The 23,855-nt window shown below is 39.0% G+C and overlaps 1 protein-coding gene across 1 annotated transcript in view; it reads right to left on the minus strand.

The window, feature by feature from the left end:
- Window positions 1-23,855, minus strand: part of LRP1B (LDL receptor related protein 1B) — a 1,261,104-nt gene that overhangs the window by 514,666 nt on the left and 722,583 nt on the right. The window contains exons 15-18 of the mRNA XM_065561615.1: window positions 18,736-18,858; window positions 16,366-16,506; window positions 7,056-7,181; window positions 1,895-2,011 (exon numbers count right to left, since the gene is read on the minus strand). Of these exons, the coding sequence (XP_065417687.1) occupies window positions 1,895-2,011; window positions 7,056-7,181; window positions 16,366-16,506; window positions 18,736-18,858 (507 nt within the window). The remainder of the gene's footprint in view (window positions 1-1,894; window positions 2,012-7,055; window positions 7,182-16,365; window positions 16,507-18,735; window positions 18,859-23,855) is intronic.

A 23,855-nucleotide genomic window follows, 5' to 3' on the forward strand; every position in this document is an offset into this window, starting at 1 on the left:
ACAGACATGCAGTCTTACTTGTGAGCTTCCAGTTACATTTTAAGGTGTTCATTTTGATTAATAAAGCCCTGATTGGCTTGGGATCAGCCTACCTGACAGATCACCTCTCTCCCCGTAGCTACAATCAGCCGAAGCTCTGATATTAGATCCCTCTTCATGTATTTGAGAGAGGTAGAGTTCTCTGTAAAGTCCCCCCAAACACAATGATACCTCTCCTGTCCCAGTCTCAAATTTTACTAATTTACCCTAATTTGAAGCTCAACTGTAAAAAGTGAACGAAAGATCAAAAAAGTCAAAATAACCTATAACAACAAATGTTGATCTGAAAGGTGCAAAAAAGGGACAGAAAGGCTGAATTAGTCTAAACACAGAGGCCTACTGGTATAATTCAAAGACTACGTTAAGATTATGCCTGGTAAAGAAGAACAGTATACAACCAGAAATTGATGAACCAAAATTGGTGTATTGAAAATTAGGCCTAATTGGTGAACAAAATAAGGAAAGGATAGGTTTTTCTGCCCATCGCTCCCCTTTTGGGGTTCTGAAAAAGAGGCTTTGGGGGGGCAAGTTGGCAACCCTAATAATGGCTGACTGAAAGATGAGAGAAAGGGAAGGAGCAAGCTCCACCATCATGGCTGCCACCCTCATTGTCTCCTGGGACCATGGACCTACTTCTTCATAATCCTGAGAGATGTCCTGACCAGACAAGGCCAGAAAGAGGGACCCAGATGACACTATCATCTCTCCCAGCTCAATCTCAAACATCACATGGGATGCGAGATTTTCTCATCCTCACCCCCCTAGTGTCCTTTTCCTTCCCTACATTCTGTCTTTTCTTTCCTCTCTCTCTCCCTTGCTCTCTCGCTCTTTCTTCCTTCTGTCTACTAAGAGTCTGGCTTAGTTGTCTAAGACTGTATATCTTGCTACGCTGCTGTTAGCCTGTGACCAGAAACAGGCAGCTAAACCAGTGCCCTAAAACAGCCCATACTGTTACAAATTTATCAGGTCTTGGAGTGGCTGATAAGACTGAATGCTGTGACTGTTCTTCCAGCAGTGAGGTTGCAAGTGAGAGTGAATGCCAGAGACAGAAACTGCATTTTCTCTTTGCCATTCTTTTCTCTCCCCTTTTGTATGTGTTAGTTTTGTTTTGTCTTCTAGCAAACAGGTTTTAACAACAACAGCAACCAGCCCCTCTCAGCTACTCTTTTCCTCAAAAGAACAGGTTTTTACCATATTTAATACCTTCTCAGAAACTGCCAGACAATCAGACAAGTTTTTGTTTTCTTCTGTTTTTCCCCTTCTGGGATGTTGTTAAAATCTAATATTTTACATTTTGAATGCTTTAACTGTTTTTCTTTTTCTTTTTTTTTGTATCTTTCATAAAGGTCCAAAGAATCTTTAATGGTGTGATTGCCCTAGTAGGAAGCAGGCTGAGGTCTCTGTAAACCAAACCCTGACCCTTGTTTAAAATTGGACAGCATTATGTTAACACCTTTGTCTCTTTGGGTTCATATGTTTAATCTAAATGAATGTAGCATAACATTCAGGGCATGCTGAAGGGCCTATTTATTTCACTTGGCCTTCAAAGAGAGATATGGGGTTGAGCTATAGGCCAAACTGTGGGGGGTGACAGTATTTGATTATGAGTTGCTGCTTGGTAGTGGAAATGAGCTTCTAAATCAAAATAAATAAAATAAAGTTTTTAGGGCAGAAATGCAGTAATTATTTATTGGTTCAATAAAATTTAAAAACCTACTATATCTACTTACTTACTTACATAAAGAGCCAAAATATCCTTTAAAATCCTCTTCTTTCTCTTTTTATACCAGACTTTAAATCTTCACTTGATGTTTTTAATGGCCAATTTATGTAGGGTAAATAATTAGTAACTTACCACATGATGCCATTTCATCTGTTTCGTCACCACAGTCATCCTCCCTATCACACAACCACGATTTTGGAATACAACGTCCATTCCCACAAGAAAATTGATCAAGTTGACATGTTCTTGCTGCAATGACAAAGGCATGCAAAATCTTAAAATCTTAAAAAGCAAGAGAAGAGTACAATCTGTTAGATCATTCAGTCCATGGCTTTCCTTAGAACTAACTTAGCAGGTGGAGGTCTAGATGGTTTTTGCTTTGCCCTTGACTGAGTGCTATCCTCATCTCCTTTGCTCTCAGTGGAAATTGAAGGTACCTGCAGTACTGTACCCTTATCATTACATTCAATAATTCATAATGGATTTCCCAGTAGGTCAGAAATTTGTGAAGTTTCACAAAATTATGCAATTACAGGAAATTAAATGTTAAACCAATATTAATGTTGTAGTCAAAATAATCAAAAATCTGAAAATGCCAAAGTAGGATTAAGGCTGGCATTCTCAAAGAAGGCAAAAGAAGTTAGGCATCCAAATCCAACTGAATTCCAGAGGAAGTTGGGTTCTTAATTTCCCCAGTCTCCTTTGAAAATCCAAACCTAAATATTCAGAGCAGTGATTAGAACTTAAATAAATTTAATTCAGAATTAGGTGATCTGGTTCACATTACCGATTATCCCTTCTCCCTATCAAATGTGCGGACAGTTGTTTGCTATATTTCATTAGTTCTATGTAGTATATGGTTTTCTTTCCATTTTAAGAATTAAATTAATGGTTTAATCTGGTTTGTAAAGAAATCATGTAATTGCTCACCTGACATCTGTCATCCACCAACGTTTATAGCCACATATTGACAATGAAGACAAAGGGAATAATGGGATTTCATTATAGTAAACCAGTTCATTATTTTTACACACCACTTGCTGTTAAAAAAATACACTGAAGTGTCTTTTGGGAACACTGGAGCTAATTCATTTCCGCCATAATGATATTAAACTCAGCGGAGTTATGGCAGGGATGAATTTGGCCTATGGTGTGTGTATACACATATATATTTCTTCTAAATACAGGCTTCTTCCAGATGCACACAATATTAGATTACTTCAGATGCTCCTTGTTGCTGTTGATTTAGCTTATGTAAAATGAAAAAAATCCTTATGATTTTTTTTCTTTTAAATTCAGTTCAAGTGACTATGATGGGCAAAGTACTAAACACTTGATCTTTATTGCTTCAAGAAGATTTACACATTTTGATGTGTGCTTTAGGTTGTTGTCATGTTGAAAAATAATCCTCTTCCAGGTTTCCTCCCTGATGGGATTATTTTTTGATGTTATTATTGCTTTATACATTGTCAACTATGCCATCAGTAAAAAAAAATAGCTCACCAAAATCTTCTGGAATAAATACAGTCCTACACTGTGACGATGATGATCATAACACTCATCATCACCATCATGGCAAATCCCCCAAAAGATGTGGCTTCCTTGTAAATCGAGCGCCACCCAGAACAGTCTCTGACAGGATGCTTGAGGTAGTCTGATTGTATATTCAGTTTATATCCATCACTGTCAATGTTATTGTGCCACCAAAGCTTTTGGCACCCATGTGATTGCCAGCCATGTATCAGCATTTCTTGGTACACACACTTCAGAATTTGTTGGTCTGCCATTGTTATGATACCAAAAATTCTGCGAAAACCAACCAATGGTGATGGAGATAATTGCTGGATTTGACTTCAAATATCCTGGCTTCTGATCTTGTCCTGCCACTTTATTTGGAGCAGTTGATGGAGACGATTATTCATTATTAGTGAATAATAAATAAAATAAAATAAAATGCCACATACTCAGCTGGTGTAAATGAGCACAGCTCCTGCCATTAATGGAGCTAAACCAATTTACACCAGCTAAGATGACTCTAATACTTCACACTTACTAAAGCACTATTCATCCATATATAATAATTAACATCAGGAGTCAGACTCTCCTTTTTTAGAGCTTCTCCATACTTTCCGCATATAGAAATCTTTCCATCAGAATAGGCATGTTCAGCAGTGTTTCATAAAAACATACAACTTTGTTCCCAAACAGTTTACCCTTTCAAAATTATCTTGAGCAAATGCCCATCTAAATTCATTGGTGTGGGGCTTTGGCAGAACCACAAGAGAATAAGACAGGATGGGTCCTCATGCCAGCTCTTGAGAAGAGGAATGTATTAGCTCCTTATTGGATGGAGCATCTATCCTCAGCTTGCTCTCTCTCTCTCTCTCTCTCTCACGGACACACAGCGCATGCCCCAGTACACCATGGAAGGCCTTTTGCTAGTACTCCACAGTTCCACTGTGGGATTTTGGGGATGCAGCTCAGAGCAACCCACTTTTTCTTGGCACCATCCCCTTCTCAAACCCCAGATATCAGTCTGGAAAACCAGGAATGAGTCAATATCACTTGAACCAGCATTAACCCATGTTGTGTCCCTATGGTGGGTCAGTCTCAAAGCCAGCTGGCATAGTGGTCAGACAATGGCTCCACAGTTCTTTTCCGTCTCTCTTTTCTAGAGTGGGACCCTGCTGGGTCATATATCATGAGCCTCAGCCCCTCCTATGTGTTTCCTCTTCTCTCTTCGGGGCTCTGTCGCAACAGTGGAGTTCTTCCAGATGCACGGGGGGAGCAAGATAGGGGGACTGAGGCCCTCCTTCTCCACAGGGTCCCAACCCTGGATGTTGCAGTCTTCAGATGACCTGTTGGTCTACCCCAAGTTAAACTCTCCTCTGGGTCTTCTCCAACCAGGCTGGAGCTTCTCCCTTTGGGGTGTGGTCATAGTCTTACTAGAGGAGTTTAATTTCCCTGGGGTAAGGGGTATGGTTCAGAGGCTTTTGTGGGTTCCCACCTCCAAAGGAGAGAGGGGATTTGGATCACTTCTCCCAGAGTGGTCTTACCTGCACAGCAGTCACTTTGCCCATAGGCTTCAACCTCACTTCCTCGTGCAGACTGTAGCACCTTCCCCTGGCCTACCAGTGCCCTTTCAAACTGTCTCTTACCTAAAGCCCTGCATGTGCTGAAGGGGGTGCGCCTCCTTAACCCAGTATTGCTCCACGGTTTGCTCTGGGTTATTGGGTGTGTAAACTCCATCACAGTTTCCACAGCAGCTGCAGCTGAACAGCTATAGGAGGACTCAGCACACTGCAGCAAGCTCCTGCTGGAGCTACACTGCATGTTGGAGGAGGGTAGGAGAAGAGAACTAAGCTAAGCTGCACAAAAGGATAGTCATCCTATGTACACGGGATGGCTTCAGCCTCCACAAATCCAGGGTTGCCCCTCCCTCTATAACCCCTGGATCTGCAGAATTGGGACACCTTGGCCCTGTTACACGCAACGGCCCCTCAGATCCTTCCTCTACAATTAGCTGAGCTTTGTAACATTTGCATGGCCCCTACAGTGAAGAGGCAATCTAGCCATGGAAAGATTATCAAACTACTGGACATAGTAATTATAAATAATATTTTATTTTCATATTACTGGCTATAAACCTTGAAGAACAACTGTACTGATCCAGCTAATCAATAACATACAAATATCAGACAAGCAAAGACTGTATAACATTATACATTGTAACTTTAAAACTTTTTAAAAAAAACTTCAGTTTTAGGAGGCCTCTTGGTATATTTACTGACATGAAGCTTTGTAAAAGGTTTCTCAAAGAAATGTATCTATTTCAAATGGAAACAACTCACCACCTATATGACTCCAACTATGTAATCAGCCCCTAAAATTTTCGTTACTGGTCACATACATAAATTATGTACTAGTTACTAGTCAGGCAGGATCCAACTACAGACCATCATTACTATACACATTACAATTAATCCTCTATTTTTTCTCACAAAATACAGTTGTTTGTGTCATTGCCAATAGGTGGTGTGGACTGCAGAGAGAAGAACAAATAAGAATCTCATCCCACAAAGCCTGTTCAAATAAATAACCCTTACACAATAGACCCTTGTAAACAGAGCAAGACTTTTACAGGATCTGGCCTAAACTGCACTTGGGCTATGAACAATAAAAAGTAATTAAAATGCATATTTCTCTGTACTATGGGGTGAAGAATGTAGTTCTCTAATTCCCATCCTTTTTACCTAGATTATTAGAATGCATATTATGATTTGTGTGACAGGCTTCCTTTAGAGTTTCAATTGAAACTGCTCTCTAAAACGTGCCAATTTGCACTCCCCAACTTAAAAATCAACTAATGTATTGGAAACCCAACTAGATAAAAGCCATTGATTTCTTACTTTGTTGTTATAAGTGAGCATTTTTCCTCTTGTTCTTTGAAACAGCCAACATACAGAATCAGAAAATAAATGAAATATAGTGTAGCGAAAGAGATTTTTAAACAAAATATGAAAGGAAGGATGTTTCTGTAAAACATCGACACAGTTTGGTTTTAGGACATTTTAAGTCAGATAATATGGATTCAGTATATGTGTATACATGCTGTCAATCTCTTTCTTTCACTCAGTACTTAAAAAGAATAGTAAGTTTGCGGCCTATTTTTCAACATTTATCAGACTACTAATGACCTCTCTAGAACTGTCTACTGATCTGTACTAAAGACTGTATGTTTCTGTGCAAAATGGAGTGGTTTTGGACTCCTAGATTTATTGTAATGGGACAGATATGGAAATATAAATAGACAAGGTCAAATGGGACTTCCTTATAAAACCCCATACGTAAATAATATAACAAATACTAAACTATTTGCAGATGAGTTCAGGGAAAACTGAGTAAAATTATATTTGTCAAGGTAAAAAACAACAACAAGAACAAAATGCTTACTTGTCAGATGACTTACATCACAGGATGATAATAAACTACATTCCAACTGCCAAGAAAGATTTAGCAGGGACAAGTTTGCATCCAAGTAGTGCATTGACAGTCAACCCATATGGATAGATTAAGTGCCAAATTACTTTGGAAAGCAGAGTCAAGCATAGGGATTAAGTAAAATATAATTTATATTCTTGCCCTAGTGACATCAAAATCTGAATTCATTTAAAACTGCAGTAATCAGATCATCAACAGTAGGCTGGTTCAGCTCAGTGCTGAGAACAGGCATGCATTTTTATTGAATTGGAATTTAGATAAAAGTTATTTACACATTCAAGTAAAGATTTACCTGCACAGGTTTCATTTGATTCATCTTCATTATTGCCACAATCATTAGCTCCATCGCAAAGCCACCTCTTGGGGATGCAGCGGTTATTCTGGCACTTAAACTGATCATCAGGACAGCTATGATTGACTAGGAAAAAAATATTACTGTCTCCTAAGCATATCATCAAAAAGAAACTGCTGAAAACATGATATATTAAGTTTCACTCATTGAAGAACTAGAGATACAATTAATATGATTACCCCATAATTTATAATCTTCATAGCTCAGAACTGTATTGCAAACAGGAAAAGTCGAGTCCCAGTTAAACAGTTGCTGAAGTATTTTAGATATAATAATACAAAATCTGGAGACTCTATTAAAATAAAAGGAGTTATACAAGAGTAAATAGGTATCAGTGAGAGAAGAATAAGGTCCATAAGATTGTATAGTCTTTATAGGAATGGATGGCTACAGATTGTAGGTAAATACCCAGCTCCACTAAGTCAATGATAAAACTCCTAGTGACTTCAGAGGGGCCAGATCTCACCTTGCATTTTTCATAAACATTATGAGTAAGAGCCTTAACTGGCATAACTCAGCATAACTCCATTGTAGCTATGACAATTTACATCAGCTGAGGATCTGACCACCCAACTACAATGATATGTTAGCATTTTCATTAAAGGTTAAAGGGCTTTGAGATCCTCAAATGAAAACCACTATCTAAATTCAAAGAATTGCTATTATGAACTCATATTTTCAGAAGTTTATACTAAACTAATATCATAAGCCAGCATTTAACTTCTCAAATTTTGAGTATTCATTCATATTTTAGTGTTCTAACAATGTAAAAAAGATGATTAAGATAGTTGCAATTCTATGACTCAAAATGTTAATTTGTCTGATATACCATGAAGTAGCCTAATCAATGTTGGCACATTATTAGAAAAAATAATTAAGCTGTAAAAATAATAAACCTTATACATTGTTTATTGTGCTTAGTTTCCCCATATTTAATATGGAATTTATTATATAATTATTTGAGACGACATGTGTTCACACTAATTATCTGAGCATATATATATATATATACTTATCATAGTGCAATGCTTATCAACCAACAATAAAACATTTTTAAGGAAATTCATAACACAAACAACAACAATAAAGAAAAAATTAAGGATGTCAGACAAACATACAAAAGCAACACATTTCACAGTTAAGGATTAAACCTCCAGTAGCTAGACACAGCAGGGTGCCATCTTAAATGTTAACCTACTATGTTCATTGTATGCAAGAACTGGAGGCTGTGTCTATAACTGAATTTTCATGCTTTTGTGTATTTATCTCACATCTTTAAAATTCTCTTAAAGCCATTTTTGTGCATATTAGTCCCAGTTAAGTGAGAAAATGAATGACACTAATAAAGTATATTTAAGCAAAATAAATATTGGCGCCTGATACTGCACTTGAAGCCAACAGGAGTTTTGTGTCAGTAAGGAGTCCATGAGTATGCCTTTTGACTTTAGTAGGCTCTGGATGAGGCCTCTGGTGAACTTCCTTCTCTAGTTCTCTCTAAAATAAAACTGAAGGGCTCAATTCACCAAACCTTGTTGACTTCAACATTCTGTGTGCAGAGAGGTTGCAGGATCAGGCCCTTTTCCCATATCCATTTCCTCAAATAAGGATTCATCTAAAATTTGCAGCAACAACAAAAATACTACCAAGGGTTTTTATCCAAAGCCCATTGAAACTAATGGGAAAATTCCCATTTACTTCAGTGTGCTTTGAATTGGCCTAAACTAGGATGGGAGGCTTTGGTATATAAATAAGTTTTTAACATTTTTTATAGCTCAGCTTTGGCAAACATAAAATAATTTTAAAAGGCCATATGCTTAAAATCATATCTTTAGTTTTAAACATTAAAATCATAGTTTAGTTTTAGACTATCTTAAGGAATGAAAGGATACAATAATTCACTAAAGTGAAGCCATTCAAGGACTTACACCATAAAAGGTAATGCAAAGTGGCAATCATATGGACCCGTTACTTGTAATCAAACAGGCAGTTCAATTTTGTACAAATAACCCTTGAGATAGCAGATCCTGAAAGAACTATAGATAAGGAATGGCAGTAATCTAGTTTACCAGATACTGTAAGTGGCAGGGGAAAGCAGTTTTGCAATGCTTTGAAATAGTAAAAAGTAACCTTTGCTGGATTGCAAATACAGGGAAACATAAAACTGTGGTTCCCACTAGATATGAAATTAGTCAAGATCTAAAAGTCATGAGAGCCAACGTTATTGCTTCTACGTGATACTGGGAACTAACAAATAAGCCCTCAGTTTTCCCTGAATCTAACTGCAACCACAGACACTGTAACCAAGATGTAACATTAGTAAAAGCAAGGAATCAGCTAAAAATTACTTATTTAAACCACTTAAAATGATTTATTATAAATAGATTAATATATTTATAAATAGATGAAAGTTATACTTCCCTTTGGTTAAAAAAAAACTGACTAGTGCTGAAAGTTTGGGAGGTTGGTATTTTATTTCTGATTTAAATTACATAAAATATTTTTATTTAATAGCAGATTTATCATGGAACTGTTCTTAAAAAGCAGAGGTGAGGTACACAACATTACCTGCATTACAGGGGCAACCACCACTGGGGACAAGTAATAGACCCCATACCACATAAGAGTTGTGTGAGGGGATACCTCAGACATCTTTTCCTTTAAAAAGTAAAGGACCAGATCCTCAGCTGGTGTAAATCAATGTAGTTCCATTCAAATCATTGGAGCTATGTCAATTTTCACAGGCTGAAGACTTGGCCCAAAATGTAAGTGCTGGTCTAAAATTCAGACCCTTACTCCTCAGACTGGCAAGGACCAAGGACCAGATTTTTAAAGAGTTTTAGGTCCCTAAAAAGAAGCAGCTAGACATCCAGTGGGATTGTCAAAAACACCTAAACAGGTTAAGTGTCTAACTCCCATTGAAATCCATGGAACTCAGGAGTCTATCACGCCTATGCACTTTGTAAATCCCCAAGGAACCACATGGACCTCTCACCTCTTCTTCTCAGGGCTCTCTTTGATCAACTGAACAGTAGCAAAAATATACTTAAGTGGAAGCTGTTTCCATCCCTCCTGCCTGGAGAGACATTTGCCACAGTTAGAACATTTTATGGAATGGGTGAGTAGAAAGGAGATCCTAGTGAGCACTTGGGAGAACGATTATGCTAAATAATATTTTACACACTGTCGTGTATAGCTTTTAAAACAAAAAATGGTCTTTGTAATCAATACATATGGTTAAGAAAAGTATGAATGATTGCAAAATCTGAATTCAACTTCAATGGCATGAGGGTTTTCGGTTTTGTTTTGTTTTTATTTTTAGAATTTCTTTAAAGTGCTGGTGGAACTTGATGCATCAAGATTATCATTAAATCCACTCTTTTTACTCATGTGAGCGATAAGAAAGCAAACGGTAATAACACTTGGTTGTTATATAGCATGTATCATCCCTAGATCTTAAGTAGGCAGAATGTGGCTCCTGCTCAGGTATGAGCAAATATATTTACTTATTGTGTATCACATAAAAACACAAGCCATGGAAACATCCATTAGAGGGAGACAAGGAGGAGGGAAGCTGTATGAAGTCTTGTTATGAGAAGTGAATGTGGGATTTCATGTATACTTCTGTTTACAAGCATTGGCCTGCTATGGATGAGAATGGTTTTGTGTTCATTGCTATCTTTTATAACTTAACAATTAGAATTTTTTAAAAAAGATATATTCTATAGTTCCCCTTGTGGAGTGTGCAGCAGTTTATTCTGTCATGGAGAGGGAGCTTCCTCCCCCTTTTCAAAGTACAGGCAGGGGAGTCAGCACCCAGAACCTGTGGATCTTGGAGGCTATGATTATCCCCACGGGTGTGCACACTCACTACATCTTCCTGGCACCCTGTGGCTCTCCCTCTCAATATGGCTCAGGTGCAAAACCGATGATGTGTAATGTAGTATGGAAATGCTTGGGGGATTGTGTTACATACTTTAAATGGCAATACTATCCCCTATGGGCGCCCATCCCTCAACCCCAATTCTGCCGGGATTTACCAGGAAGTGGGGGAGAGCACTACAAAATTCACATTTACACAGATCTAGTGGTACACAAACCCTACATAGGAGGTGGAAACCAACAGCTATCCTAGCCCACAGACACTGCAGTTGCCTGGCCTACCTGTTAGTGGTAGTTTATGCAAATTCTCTTTGTTAATAGGTCAAATTTCATAATAGAATGAGGCACAAGTAGAGAGCACAGGTAGTCATAAGTAGTTCCTGCCTTCCTCTCCAACATGTAGAAAGGATAAAAGTAGGACAACAACCAGTCAAACTTCCAGACAATGGAATGGGGGAATCAGAACCTAAGGAAACATCTCTCCTCCCAAGACTACTGATGACCATACAAGCAAACACTGAGTGATTGGAACACCATAGGTGTTTGGAGGGAATACCAGGCAGAGCCAGATGACCCAGGTGGCAGCTGCTCTACAAGTTACTGATGCTCTAACACGCCTACAGAATATCCCGTTGAAATTCCAGCAAATACTAATGGTGCTAGGTTCAGCATTAATAGCTTTTCTATAGTTTCCATATTCTCAGCAAATTATTTACCACTATGGGGGAAGGAGCCAATGGTAACATGGTCATATGCAGTCCATACTGCTAAAGGGCAGTAAGGGACTTGTAAGCTAAATAAAGTGGCAAATCTTCCAGCTGAATTGCCCAATTCCAGTGCATAGGGAAGTGGCTCCCCACCCATCATTGGGATCTCCATGGTAGCCGTGGTCTGCAAATCCATGTCAAGCCCCAGAATGAGTGAATTCTAGCATTTTCTACAGTTTCCAAATCATGGAAATATTTCTCCAACCACCCCCCATTTTTGGCAGGTTTGTGCAGTGAGAACTCAAAATGTCAAGTGCGCTGTTTAGAAGCCAACATTTCTAAGTATGAAACTCCCATTAAATCTTATTGCTTATTAATATAGAGTTTGTTTTTCATTTAATTTCTGCAATTACATGAAACATGTTTAAAAGAGGAGCAACTAAGGGCCTGATCCTGCAGTCCCTGATTAAGTTATGTTGCCCTGGATTTGAGGAGTGTGTATATCCGAGAATGTGATCAAACTAATTGCAACCGTATTGTGTCCATTCAGCCATCCTGAAGTAATGAAATAGAACACCACATAGTTAAGGGTTCATTTGGAGACAGGCTTTCAGAAGCAAGGTCAAAACTAGCTACTGTTTCTGCTAATCAGAATGGGAGGAGGGGACAAACAAGTAAACAACTGAGACTGAAAAACCTTGGTGGTTGGAAAACCTTGAGTCTAGATGTCTCTGATGTTGAAAGTTTATTGAAAGTTTGAAAAGTGATGATACAGTAGGGTTTTCATAGATTCATAGATTCTAGGACTGGAAGGGACCTCGAGAGGTCATCGAGTCCAGTTCCCTGCCCGCATGGCAGGACCAAATACTGTCCAGACCATCCCTGATAGACATTTATCTAACCTACTCTTAAATATCTCCAGAGATGGAGATTCCACATTCTGACCTATGTGTTTTGTAGAACTTAGCTATAAAAGATTAGCTAATAGAGTGTACTTTGGAGCAGACCTCTAAAGCCATCTTGAGAGATGTTTTCCTGACCCCTTTCTCCCCGGTGGGTAAGCAAATGGCCACTGCGAATCTGCTGTTAATTACTCAATGCCATTCCAGATGTTAGTAATGTTCTAAACATATTGCTTATGTTTGTGTGTGCTTAAATCTAATACAAAACTGCAGTTTTAGACAAGAGCATGCTTACACTGCATTACTCCTTTATCTGATGGAAGTGCTGAGTTCCTGTTGATTTATTCCTTACACCACCTGGAGTGAAATAGTTAAGTTGCCCCTGTTGGGGATTCTGAAAACCACAGGTAACAGTTAGACTCCCACTGAGTTGGTATTTTGACTGTATTATAAGTACAGGATTGTGACATCACTTTTATATTAGCAAAACGATTATAGCAGAAGATAAAAAACAAAAATAGTGACGGGGAAAAAATCAAAGAGAACACAGATATAAAGGTAACTTTGAAACCAGAACTCTCCCAATGTAGCCAAGTGTACAGCCAAGATACTGTACCACAATGAGCAGGGGTGAATGCGAGCAGAATGATAATGCTTCTGAACCCTTACGTGTTCTTCCCAATAAGCACATATACACTTGTAGACTTTTTTTTACTTGCATTTAGAGATAACTGTGCAGGAGGACAGTTGGTAGGTCTGCTTAAAAGTAATCATTTATGGCACTACCGTGTTTCCACTTTATCACCAAATTTACTTTTCTTAAAATATATCTCGATGAAGTTTTAAATATTACCAGAGCAAAGCTGCAGGGTTTTTTAAGCTTTCAAGGCTATATTCCCCGCTTGTGTAAATGAGCAGAGCTCCACTGACTTCATGTGCAGAGAGGCATGCTAAGCACCAACTTGAACCCTGCTTTAACAAGTGTCAGTCTCTCTTCCCTTCAGTTCCTCTTTGTCACCCATCCATTCATTATGATGGGAGTTTTATTTTGCAGATAAACATGTTAGCTGACCTATGCTAACAAAACACACAGCACTTAGAATTATAAAAATCATTGCAGGTATATCTTTAACTGCTTAGCAACCTTTTATACTTGTATTTTTAAACAAGCTTTCATTGACATTAATGCAAAGTGAATACATGTATGCGACCCTTTGTTACCAGATCATTTCAGAAGCACGCTGTAGGAAAAGCTTCATTAGTGACCTTAGCAATAAAGTGTTCAAAATCTGATCATTCTTATTCAGCAATTTAGTGTATAAGTGTGACTAGAGACCAAATTGCTGATCTCCTCCGACTGATAAAATTAAAATTTGAAAAGCACTAATCACATTTTTTTTAAAATTGTCTGATATAACAAACAAAACCCATTTAAAATTATTTTTTTAGAAATGCTAATTCACTTTTATTTATACCATTTCAATCAAGAGTTTCCCTCCATATCACCCAATTATTCTGTTTATAATTACAGCAAATTCCGACTAAGCCAAAAAACATGTTAAATTACTGTAGAAACTGCTTCAAGAGGATTAATTTTAACATATTTTTGCTAATAAGCTATATAATATGCACAGATTTGGGAACACGTTCAGAATTCATTTATAAATGTGTAAATATGAGTAATTCCAAAGAAGTAAAGGGAGTTGTTCTAGTCTAGCATCAATTTACGTAAGATAAGAAATTAGCATGCTGTACCCAAATATTTTACCACTTGGAATTATTAACAGACGTACACTTTACTGCAATTTAAGAGATCTTGGTCTTAGAATAAGGAAGGCTATGAAAATCTCAAATTATAGTGAATATACAGCATTGTGTTGTAGGCTAAAATAGCTAAAGTAAAGTAGTCTTTAAGAATACTGTATGTCAACTGCAGATTTGTTATTTTGGAGAAAGTACTAATTGCAAAGTGGAAGTAAATTAAGGGATATTTACTGAAGAGAAAATGAGCAACTAGCTACAGTGCTGATACAAAGGTATGTAATTTGTACAAACCACACCAGTGTCAGATAATCCAAGCTACCTGGCTTTGCCAGTATAAATTATGATTGATGACTGGCTAAGCTGTTCTTGAGCATTTTTAATGCATATATATGTGTTTTCCCATGGTAAGAACAAGGAACTGGGACTCAGGATTCATGTGCTGGCCTCTTTATGCAAAATAATGGGACCAGAACAGTGTAAATGGGCCTTAACAGGCCCATATCCAGCCACAGAAAGATTCCAATGGTGCAAGAACTGTTGAAAACAGCCATAAGTCTGCCTCCCAAGGACCCCTGTATAAGCTCTGGCTTGCGGGAAGTGTTGGGGGGCAGCTGCAGCACACAACATCATAGAGATTCTGGCCAGCATTGATGCCACTAGGGAGGCTGCTGTAATTTAGGCAGACTTCCTGGACTGTCTAAATTGCACCGGTCTCTGGAGCAGCCCAGTATGCAGAAGTTTCAAAGGTGGTTTAGATCCACCTTAGCACTCCTCTCTGTTGGCTGCAAGTTAGAAGTGTAGCACAGAATCTCACCCTAGATTCTGTTCCTTGCTCTACCCTGACTTACTGTGTGGCAAGGAACAATTCACCTATCTGTGCTACATTTTACTTATTTATTTACTTAAAATTGAAATAATATTTGCCTACTTCATAGGGATGTTGCAAGGTTTAATAAGTGCTTCTAAAGCACTCATTTCCTCACATGAAAGGAGGCCTAACGTAAGGCTGCTATAGTAATCATTATTTTCATTAACAAGCATCCAAGCATTCTTGTTCCAACACTTGTTTTACTGTAAGATGTGGGCCAATGTGAAGAAAACCCCACTCTTCTTGCATGTGTTTCAATTCTCATATGTCCTCTCTACAATATACTGAGCAGTGAAGCTGTAAAGCAGCGATAGTCAGACTGAGGCTTGTGAACTGCAAGTGGCTCTTTAATGTTTTCTCCAGCAGCTCTCACTGTGTGATTTAATTATTAACCAATCTAAGCTATTAACCAATCAGGATGTTTTTATTATGTTATTAACCAATTTGAATTGATAAAATAATAATACTTAGTCATTTTGCTGTGAGAATGATGTGTATATATAATAGTAAATGAAACAATGAATTCACACTTTTGTGGTTCTTTAGGGTAATGGTAATCACTAATTTGGCCCCTGAACCACTGAGGTCTGAGTATCACTGCTGTAGAGTATCTTGTTTCAAACCTATGTCTGTTTTCTTGGACCCTCTTCAGGATACCATTGCCAAAAAGCAATGAAGTGTTTAAGGAACCTTCTGCACAGTAATTCTGCCTTTAGAGTATTTAAATTGATTCTCCTCCTTTTTTTCAAGCAAAGATCCAGTGTGTGCCCCTGGTCCACCATCCGGCAGTTTGGAATGGCACCAACAGCAAAGGATACAAAAATGGACACTTTTAGAGCACCAGAATTAATACCACTACAACCATTGGCATAAGCAGACCGCAGAGGAGGTATCTTGTATTACACCATGAAACAAATATGCTCCTGTTTACTACATGTGTGGAATAACTGATGCGATTAAACAGGAAAAGAAAGTGAATTATTTGCATAAATTATTTAATGACTGCTGCTTCAGTCTTATTCCCCTCAGACCTTAGTATTTAGCACAAACTCACAGTATCATGTTGACAATTTTAAAAATGAAAACAAAACATGAAATACAGTTTTAAAATTATTTAAAGAAATACATACAGCAAATTTCTGAATGCTCATCACTGGCATCCAAACAATCATCATCTCCATCACAGCGCCAGCGGTCCTGGATACAGCGCTTGTTGTTACACTGAAATTCTCCAGGTTTGCACAACTGAGGTAACACTTCTCCAGGATTAACTAGAAAAAATCCAAGTAGCGTGTATATTTTTAAGCTTGATATAAAAAAATGCAATATTACCTGCACATAAGCAGATATGAATTCTTCTTCATGCTGTATCACTTAAGAACATTCTGTTCTTAGTAAGCTTTACATATTCACACTAATTCCATCCTACAGTCGGATGTATATCCACATTTATGGTTGATATACTTAATATATTTTTAATAAACAAGTGCACACTCAGATTACATTATCACCCAGGAATAACTTTTACAAGTTCAGATGACAAAACAGACACAGAACTCATCATGAAATCATTGTTCTCATAATGATTTGTAAAATATGCTGCTGCCATCTCAAAAGCTAGTAAAAAAACCATATACAACAGGACAAATATGCTCTCAGTTATACAGGTCGGATCATGATAACCTAAGGCCCAATTTTGCGTCCCGAGGCGTAGCCCAAGCACTTGGATTGTGTAATGAAGATTTCCTTTGGACAAATGGAGTGTAAAGATACTTGAGCATATTAGAGGTTATCAGGTTCTTACTGATAACATGGCTGATCTGGGCATAGTTATATAAGGACAGGGGAAGCTGATACACAGGAGTCTATTATAGAGAAGGATGTGTCTTCTCTCCTCCCATCTGTAAAGGCTGGAAAGGCTTCAAGTGGTTAATACCCAGTAGTTTGAGTTGATAAGTTGTAGGTTTAAGTTTTGTCTCTGGAAATAAAGCAAACCCTGAGGAAAGTGATATGAAGTGACCTGTAATTCAGATTTTATTTTTCCGTCTCCATCTGATGAGTCAAACACTGGCTTACAGCAAAAAAAAAAAATCCTTTGCAACATTGTTCTTCTCTTCCCCGCCCCTCAGAAATCTCTGAATAGGGGTTCCATGGGATTCAAGCTATGTGGCTGATTAGGGAGAAGCCAACAGACAGGGGCAGGAGAACTGCAGAGGTGATAAAATGATTCACACTTTAACAGTACCAACCGTCATTAATTTACCCATATTATTCCCCTGCATTTTGGAGCCACAACAAAGTGGAAGTCCTATGGACAGTGTTTTGTTTGAGACTTCCTTGCAGCATGACTCCTAGAGGAGTTGCCCCTGGCAGAAGTTAATTTGTAGGCAGTAGGTCTCCATTTCACAGTATAATAGAAACTCTACAAGGGGAACCCCATGTAACCTTTGCATAAGGGAAAATCTGGATTTCACTTCCTTCTACCATTATTATGATCTTCTGTACTCATAGGCCAACTCTCACTCTCATATTGCTCACACAAAATTCACCTTGACTTCACTGTGAGTGTGAGTTTTGAATGAGCAATGTGAGTCAGACTAGCTCTTTGTATGCACCGGTACTCATCTGCCTATGTTTTCAAACTTTGCATAATAGTTATGTTCCAAGAATATACAACTACCCTGGATAGTGTTAAAAAAATTTAAGCTGTTAATTGAAAATATGAGTAATGCATAAATTAATGAGACATTCTCATTTTGTACAGCTATAGCTAAAGAAGTTCAGGAATGTTCAATATAATGGACAAAAGATTTAATATAAGTAAAATTAATCATATGTTCTTAGAAAAAAATGGCATATTCTATAATTGAATTTGTTCCAAAATATTAAAGCTAGAAATTTGCAACATTACCAATATTACATTGGTGAATTAATATTTTTTGAGTGGCAAGTTTAATTTTGTTACAAGCCGATGTCTTTTTCAGCAGTATTTGAATAAAGACGTCCAGAGGATGGTTAAGCTATTCAGAGATTGGTGCATCTTTTATCCCTGGTCTTGTCTTACATATAAAGTGTCAGCTTCAATTTTTCACAGTTTCAACTTGAGGATTTGCTATGCTTGATTTCTCCTTAAGATATTTACTTCAGTGAATGCCATGAAGCCAGTTAATATGCTTTTATTATTACTTTTATTTTGATGCCCTGTGAAACGTAACAAAAAGTCTTTGGAAGCATCGGAGTACCCTATTATATTAGACACTATGGAATATTTTCAAATGCATTTAACTTCAAATATTGCACATTTAATAGTTTTGTTTCACTCTTCAAGCTTTAACTATCTGTGCTCAATTAGAAAGTTTATTCAATTAATAGTTATTTGTCCAATGTAAAATTGCTGAACAGTAATAAAGTCTCTAGGAGAATTTTTTTAATTTTCAGATTTGAATTTATCTCTCCCATAACAGTAATATATATCCAGATATTCTTCAAGAAAATCTTACTCATGCACATTGTACTGTTTTCCTCTAGGAGCTGATGATCAGCACAGGCACAAACTCTGCCTCCAGGAATGGCTAAGCAAAGAGTGCTGCAGCCTCCATTATTAACACGACATGCATTGTCACCTGCAATTAAAAAAAAAGTAGTCTTAAAACATAATTGCTCAAAATCCATGCAGTAACTAGAGAGCATGTAGAAAATGAACTGCGATCTGCTTTTACGTACAAGGAAACATGTTATTGTGGAAGTTTTTCTGCTGTTATTGTCTATACCTGCAGGTTATACAACAAAAATTATATCATCAGTTCATAAATGTTATCTCTCACTCTTTAATAAATATTAGCATTTTTACAGGACACAGATGCATGAGTTCAAAAATTAAAGTGAACTTCATTATTTTTAAATAGACAATAACATAAAATGAAAAAATCTCAACTATATTGGCAGCTGAGACCCAAGTGAAAAATGTGACTACAATGACAGACTAGGTTATTATATCCCAGGCCTGAGAGGCTGGAAGTGTTATGTGGAGAATAATGAGGAAAATGCATAATATAAAATCATTCTATCAGCAATAAATATTTAACTCAAATGCACAAATTATCAGTGTAATCTGGCACTCAGACTGACTGACCTAGAGTAGACTAGGATCCTTTTCATCATTCTCAAATCTAAATTTAATTTGGCATGCTTACAAAAGCTTAGAAATGAAAGAAAGTGAAAGCTAGAGAGGCCAATGAGTCTGCATAAACTCTTTAACACCACTTAACTTCTGAACTCAGTGGCAATCAAGCTTGGTTCATATTGTTCCCTCCAACCAGGACTGCCACCTTTAAAAAAGGAGTTTCCAGCTATGGCTATGGTTTTCCTGCTATTACTGCATGATCCCAGTTCCAAATATGTAATACTTTATAGTACTGTTTGGCTTTTTATCAAAGCGACAGTTCACCATTTTCATGTGCCAAAATTAATTACACCTTTAGTTATATATAAAGAGCTCTGTTTGAAACCTGAAAAACTAAAGAAATAGAAAAGTCAATAAATTCATAATGGAGAATAAATAAGAAAAGGAAATGCTGAAATATATCAGGATATACTTTTCAGTGTTGTGAATGGGAGTTAAGCACTCGCTTATTCTAATGTGAGTTATGCTCATAATTTGCTACTGCCTATGAATTTTAAATTCTGAAGAACAAATTACTATTATACCAGAATTTTATGCCTTTGTCATATGAAAAAGTAGAAACTGACAAGTTACTTTCTGTCCTGTCATGAGGTGACATTAAATAGAAAATCATTATAATAATTTCATAAGCTTAGTTAGAATTAGACTGAAACACATCTAGTCTTGGTCCTATATTCCTCATGCACTCAGAATAGACAGTAAGATTGATGTGAGTGTTTGAGGAATGAAAAAAAAATCAGATTCCACTTTATTTATTTATTTTAAGGTATGTAGAGTATTAAGACAAGGGGAAATTTTGCCTGCGGGTTTTTATCATCTGCCAATGCTTGCTGCATCCCCTCTAACCAGCATCTCAACTCTCCGACATACTCTGCTACCAGGGTCTGATTCAAAGCCATTGAAGCCCATCTTAAGTACTTCAGTAGGCTTTGAGTCAGACCCTAATTACTTAGTCATGCACTGCCATTGTCATTTGACTGCTGCTCCTCAAGTGAGGCTAGGTTTCAGATGCTGCTGGTAATGAACCATGGTTAGGCAGACCTTAACCAAGTCTGTACAAATCTTGTAACGGATTTCCAAATCTTCCACCCCTTGAGTCCACTATTAGCAAAATTCCACTAAATAAGGGTACATACCGTGACTGCTAAATAGACTAAATAGTGTTTAACAAGGTGTGAAATGTTCAACAGTGGTTTTCCAAAAAATATTGTATCAGATACAGACAATGAAAAATAATAAAATGCAGAACGTATTTTGTTTATCTTATTTAGAATAGTATTTTCTTTCAATTTAAGTCATTTTAGATTTGGTAAATCATCTCGTCTTTTAATGATGACAGCTGGTTAATTGGGAGCAGCCTGTCCACCAAAATATAGCATCCCTGGATGGCGTTCCGCTTATGTTCAGTGAGGATGGCTGAAGCACACAGGGAAACAAAATAGTGTCCACGCCACTCCATTTCCACAGTTTAATTTTCTCAAGAATGATTATTAACTATAGCTCAGAGGGTAGGGCATTCCAATGACCAGGGGCCTGCAAAAGGGGGAACAAGCAGGGGCACACACCCCCAAACAGGGAAGAAGCGGCAGGTGGCTGGCTGCCATATGAGCTCCTCTTCCCCCCACCCCTACAGTTGTAGACTGCTGCTTTTCTTCCCCTGCTGCTGGAGTCCCATGCGTTGCCTCTCCCTCCACCCTCTGCCTCACCTCATTGGGCAGTCTGCAAAGTCGGCTGCCCAGGCCATAGGCGTTGAGTTTTTAATCTACGGCAGGGCGCTCTGCCCTCGGCTCTGTCCAGGCCCCCCTGGCCCCACTCCACCCCACTCCTTCCCCCAGTGTCCCACCCCGCCCTGCTTCTTCCCACCCCCGCTCTGCATCTTTCCCACCCAGTTCCACCCTCTCCCCAGAGCGCGCTGCGCCCTTACTCCTTCCCCTACCCCCCCAGCACCTCCTGACACTGCGAAACAGCTGATCCGCAGCAGGCACTGGGAAGGAGGGGGAAGCGAAGATCGGCAAGGGCCGCCAGTGGGCAAGAGGCGCTGGGGGGAGGAAGAGCTGTTGATGTGGAGGCTGCCAGTGAGTGCTAAGCACCCACCATTTTTCCAGTGACTGCTCCAGCCCCGGAGTACCCACGGAGTTGGTGCCTATGGCCCAGGCTTCCGGCTCCCTGCTCCCAATCCGGCTGCTGCCTTCTACCTCAGCTCCCCGCTCAGAGTTGGGCTACTGCCTGGGCCCCTGTTTACCACTCAGAGTCGGACTGCCCCTGGGTTCCTGCTCCCGGCTCCCAGGTGGGCTGCTGCCTGGGGTTCCTGCACCTGGCTCACCACTCTCAGCCAGATTGCTTCCGGGGCTCCCCCCTTGGAGTCAGGCTGCCCCCGGGTCCCTGCTCCCAGTCGGGCTGCTGCCTGGGCTCCCTGCTGTCCACCAGGAGCTCCACACTGGGATCCCAGGTGTCTGCTGTGCTCCTCGGTGGAGCAAAGAGCCGAGAGTTGGGGCAGCTGCACTGCTCATGGTGGGGAGCAGGGATCCAAGGTGGAGGGGCAGACAGGCTCCCGGTGGGGAGCTGCATGCCAGGGGGCAGCCGGGCTTCTGGCAGGGAGCTGTGAGCCTGGTATTTCAGCCCCCTAACACTCTCCTGGTGCACCACTGACAAAAGAAGGGTTGTGTGGATGAGAATTACTGCAGTTAAGCTCCACTTAAATTTGTAGTGTAGACATGCTCTAACTCTATGAGAGGGAAGGACACACCTCTTTTGTCAGCATCTCCCACTGGCTAATTTAGGAGGCTCCCATCTAGCACAATAGCTTTTGCAAATCTTGTTCTAAGGTGCTTATTCCTCCCCATGTATTGTACAGGGATCCTAAGCACTTAACTCAGGCTCTGTGAATCCCATTGTTATTCCAGTGATTTTACAGGAGATTGCCTAAATCCCTTTGTGGATTTGAGTCTATGAGATTTAGGAGTACCATTTTCAAAAGTGACTTAGTGCCAGGTTTTTAATGTGTTTAGTCACCTAAAGATGTATGGAATTGTCAAAAGCATCGAGTTGTTGGATTTTCAAAAGCATCTAGCCAACTAACTCTCAACTTTTAGGTGCCTAAATACCTTTAAAATCTGTCTGTTAGGCTTCAAAATTTTACCTCTAGATTTTTTCCCTGCCTGGACAACCCTGACCCACCTTTCCTGAGAATGAATGGGTACTATGCCCCATTAAGAGAATTTATCTTGTTTAAGATATTCAATATCTCATATATATATTAGAATGCAGTGTAGCAGATGTTTTGATATTTATGCATATGTGGGGGTAGAGGGCCAGGGAGAAGCGCAAAAAGTGAAACAAGTAGCAAAAACATACTCTGAAATCTTCATTCAGGAAACCACACTATATTTTGTCCAAGTTATTGCTCATTAGAGGTGCAATTACTGCTAATTGCAAAGATGCAGAACCATAGGGAGCTGTTTGTGTTGAGAGATGAAGTCAGCATGTAGGAAGAAGATTCTATTGGGCTAGATTCATAAAGGGGATGTAAGTGTTACACTGCCTGACTCCTAGGTGCCCTGCCACCCAGTGGAATTAAATATTTCTTGGGACAAAGAGAGAGATTGACTCTCTAGCCCAGTGGTTAGGGCATTCACATTGGATGCGGGATATTAAGGTTAGAGTTTCTGCTTCAATTAATATTTAATTATGTATACAAAGTGCAACAGCTTCAACAGAAGAACCCCCAACCCAGAATACCCTGATGGTTCGGGTACACAGCTAATTTGTAGGAAATCTGGGCTCAAGTCTCTGCTCTAAGGCAGGCAAAACAGGGATTCAAACCTGACTCTCCTATGTTCCAGGGGCATGCTCTACCCACTGGGCTTCTGCACATTTTGGGACACACAAATGCCCAAAATTCCTGATTGTTTACCCCGGCTGGCTTTTGTGCAAGTTAGGTGTGCCCTTAGCATGCCTTCTGGATCAGGCTCCATAGACAAGACAGATGAGGAACACCTACCTTGAAGATCCCAGCAGAGCTTAAGCATGTGTGAGGGCTCCAAGCAGCTCATTAGCAGCATCAGGCATCAGGACTTAGGCAGCTTTGCACATGCCCGGTGATGGAAATTTAGGGACCTCTGGAGATTTAGATGCCTACAGGGTTAGCTGAGTGGGGGGTTTGTGAATATCACTTTGATTTGTCTACCTAAAGATGCCTCCGGGGATCTTAGGTTTGGTGTCACAAAGGCATAGATTCAAACCAAAACCTAAGATCCCTGGAGGCATCTATAGGTATGCAAAACAAGTAAGAGGACAATTTTTCTGTTTAAATGTTCTAATTTTTATGTACCTAGCAGAGCAGGCATTCCTATCTAGTGTTGGCCATCATTGCCGCACCCTTTATTTGCTATCTGGAAAGTTATTAATTAATGGAGATATCCTATCTCCTAGAACTGG

The sequence above is a fragment of the Chrysemys picta genome, chromosome 11 (assembly GCF_011386835.1).
Source record: "Chrysemys picta bellii isolate R12L10 chromosome 11, ASM1138683v2, whole genome shotgun sequence".
In the NCBI taxonomy this organism is placed as follows: Eukaryota; Metazoa; Chordata; order Testudines; family Emydidae; genus Chrysemys; species Chrysemys picta.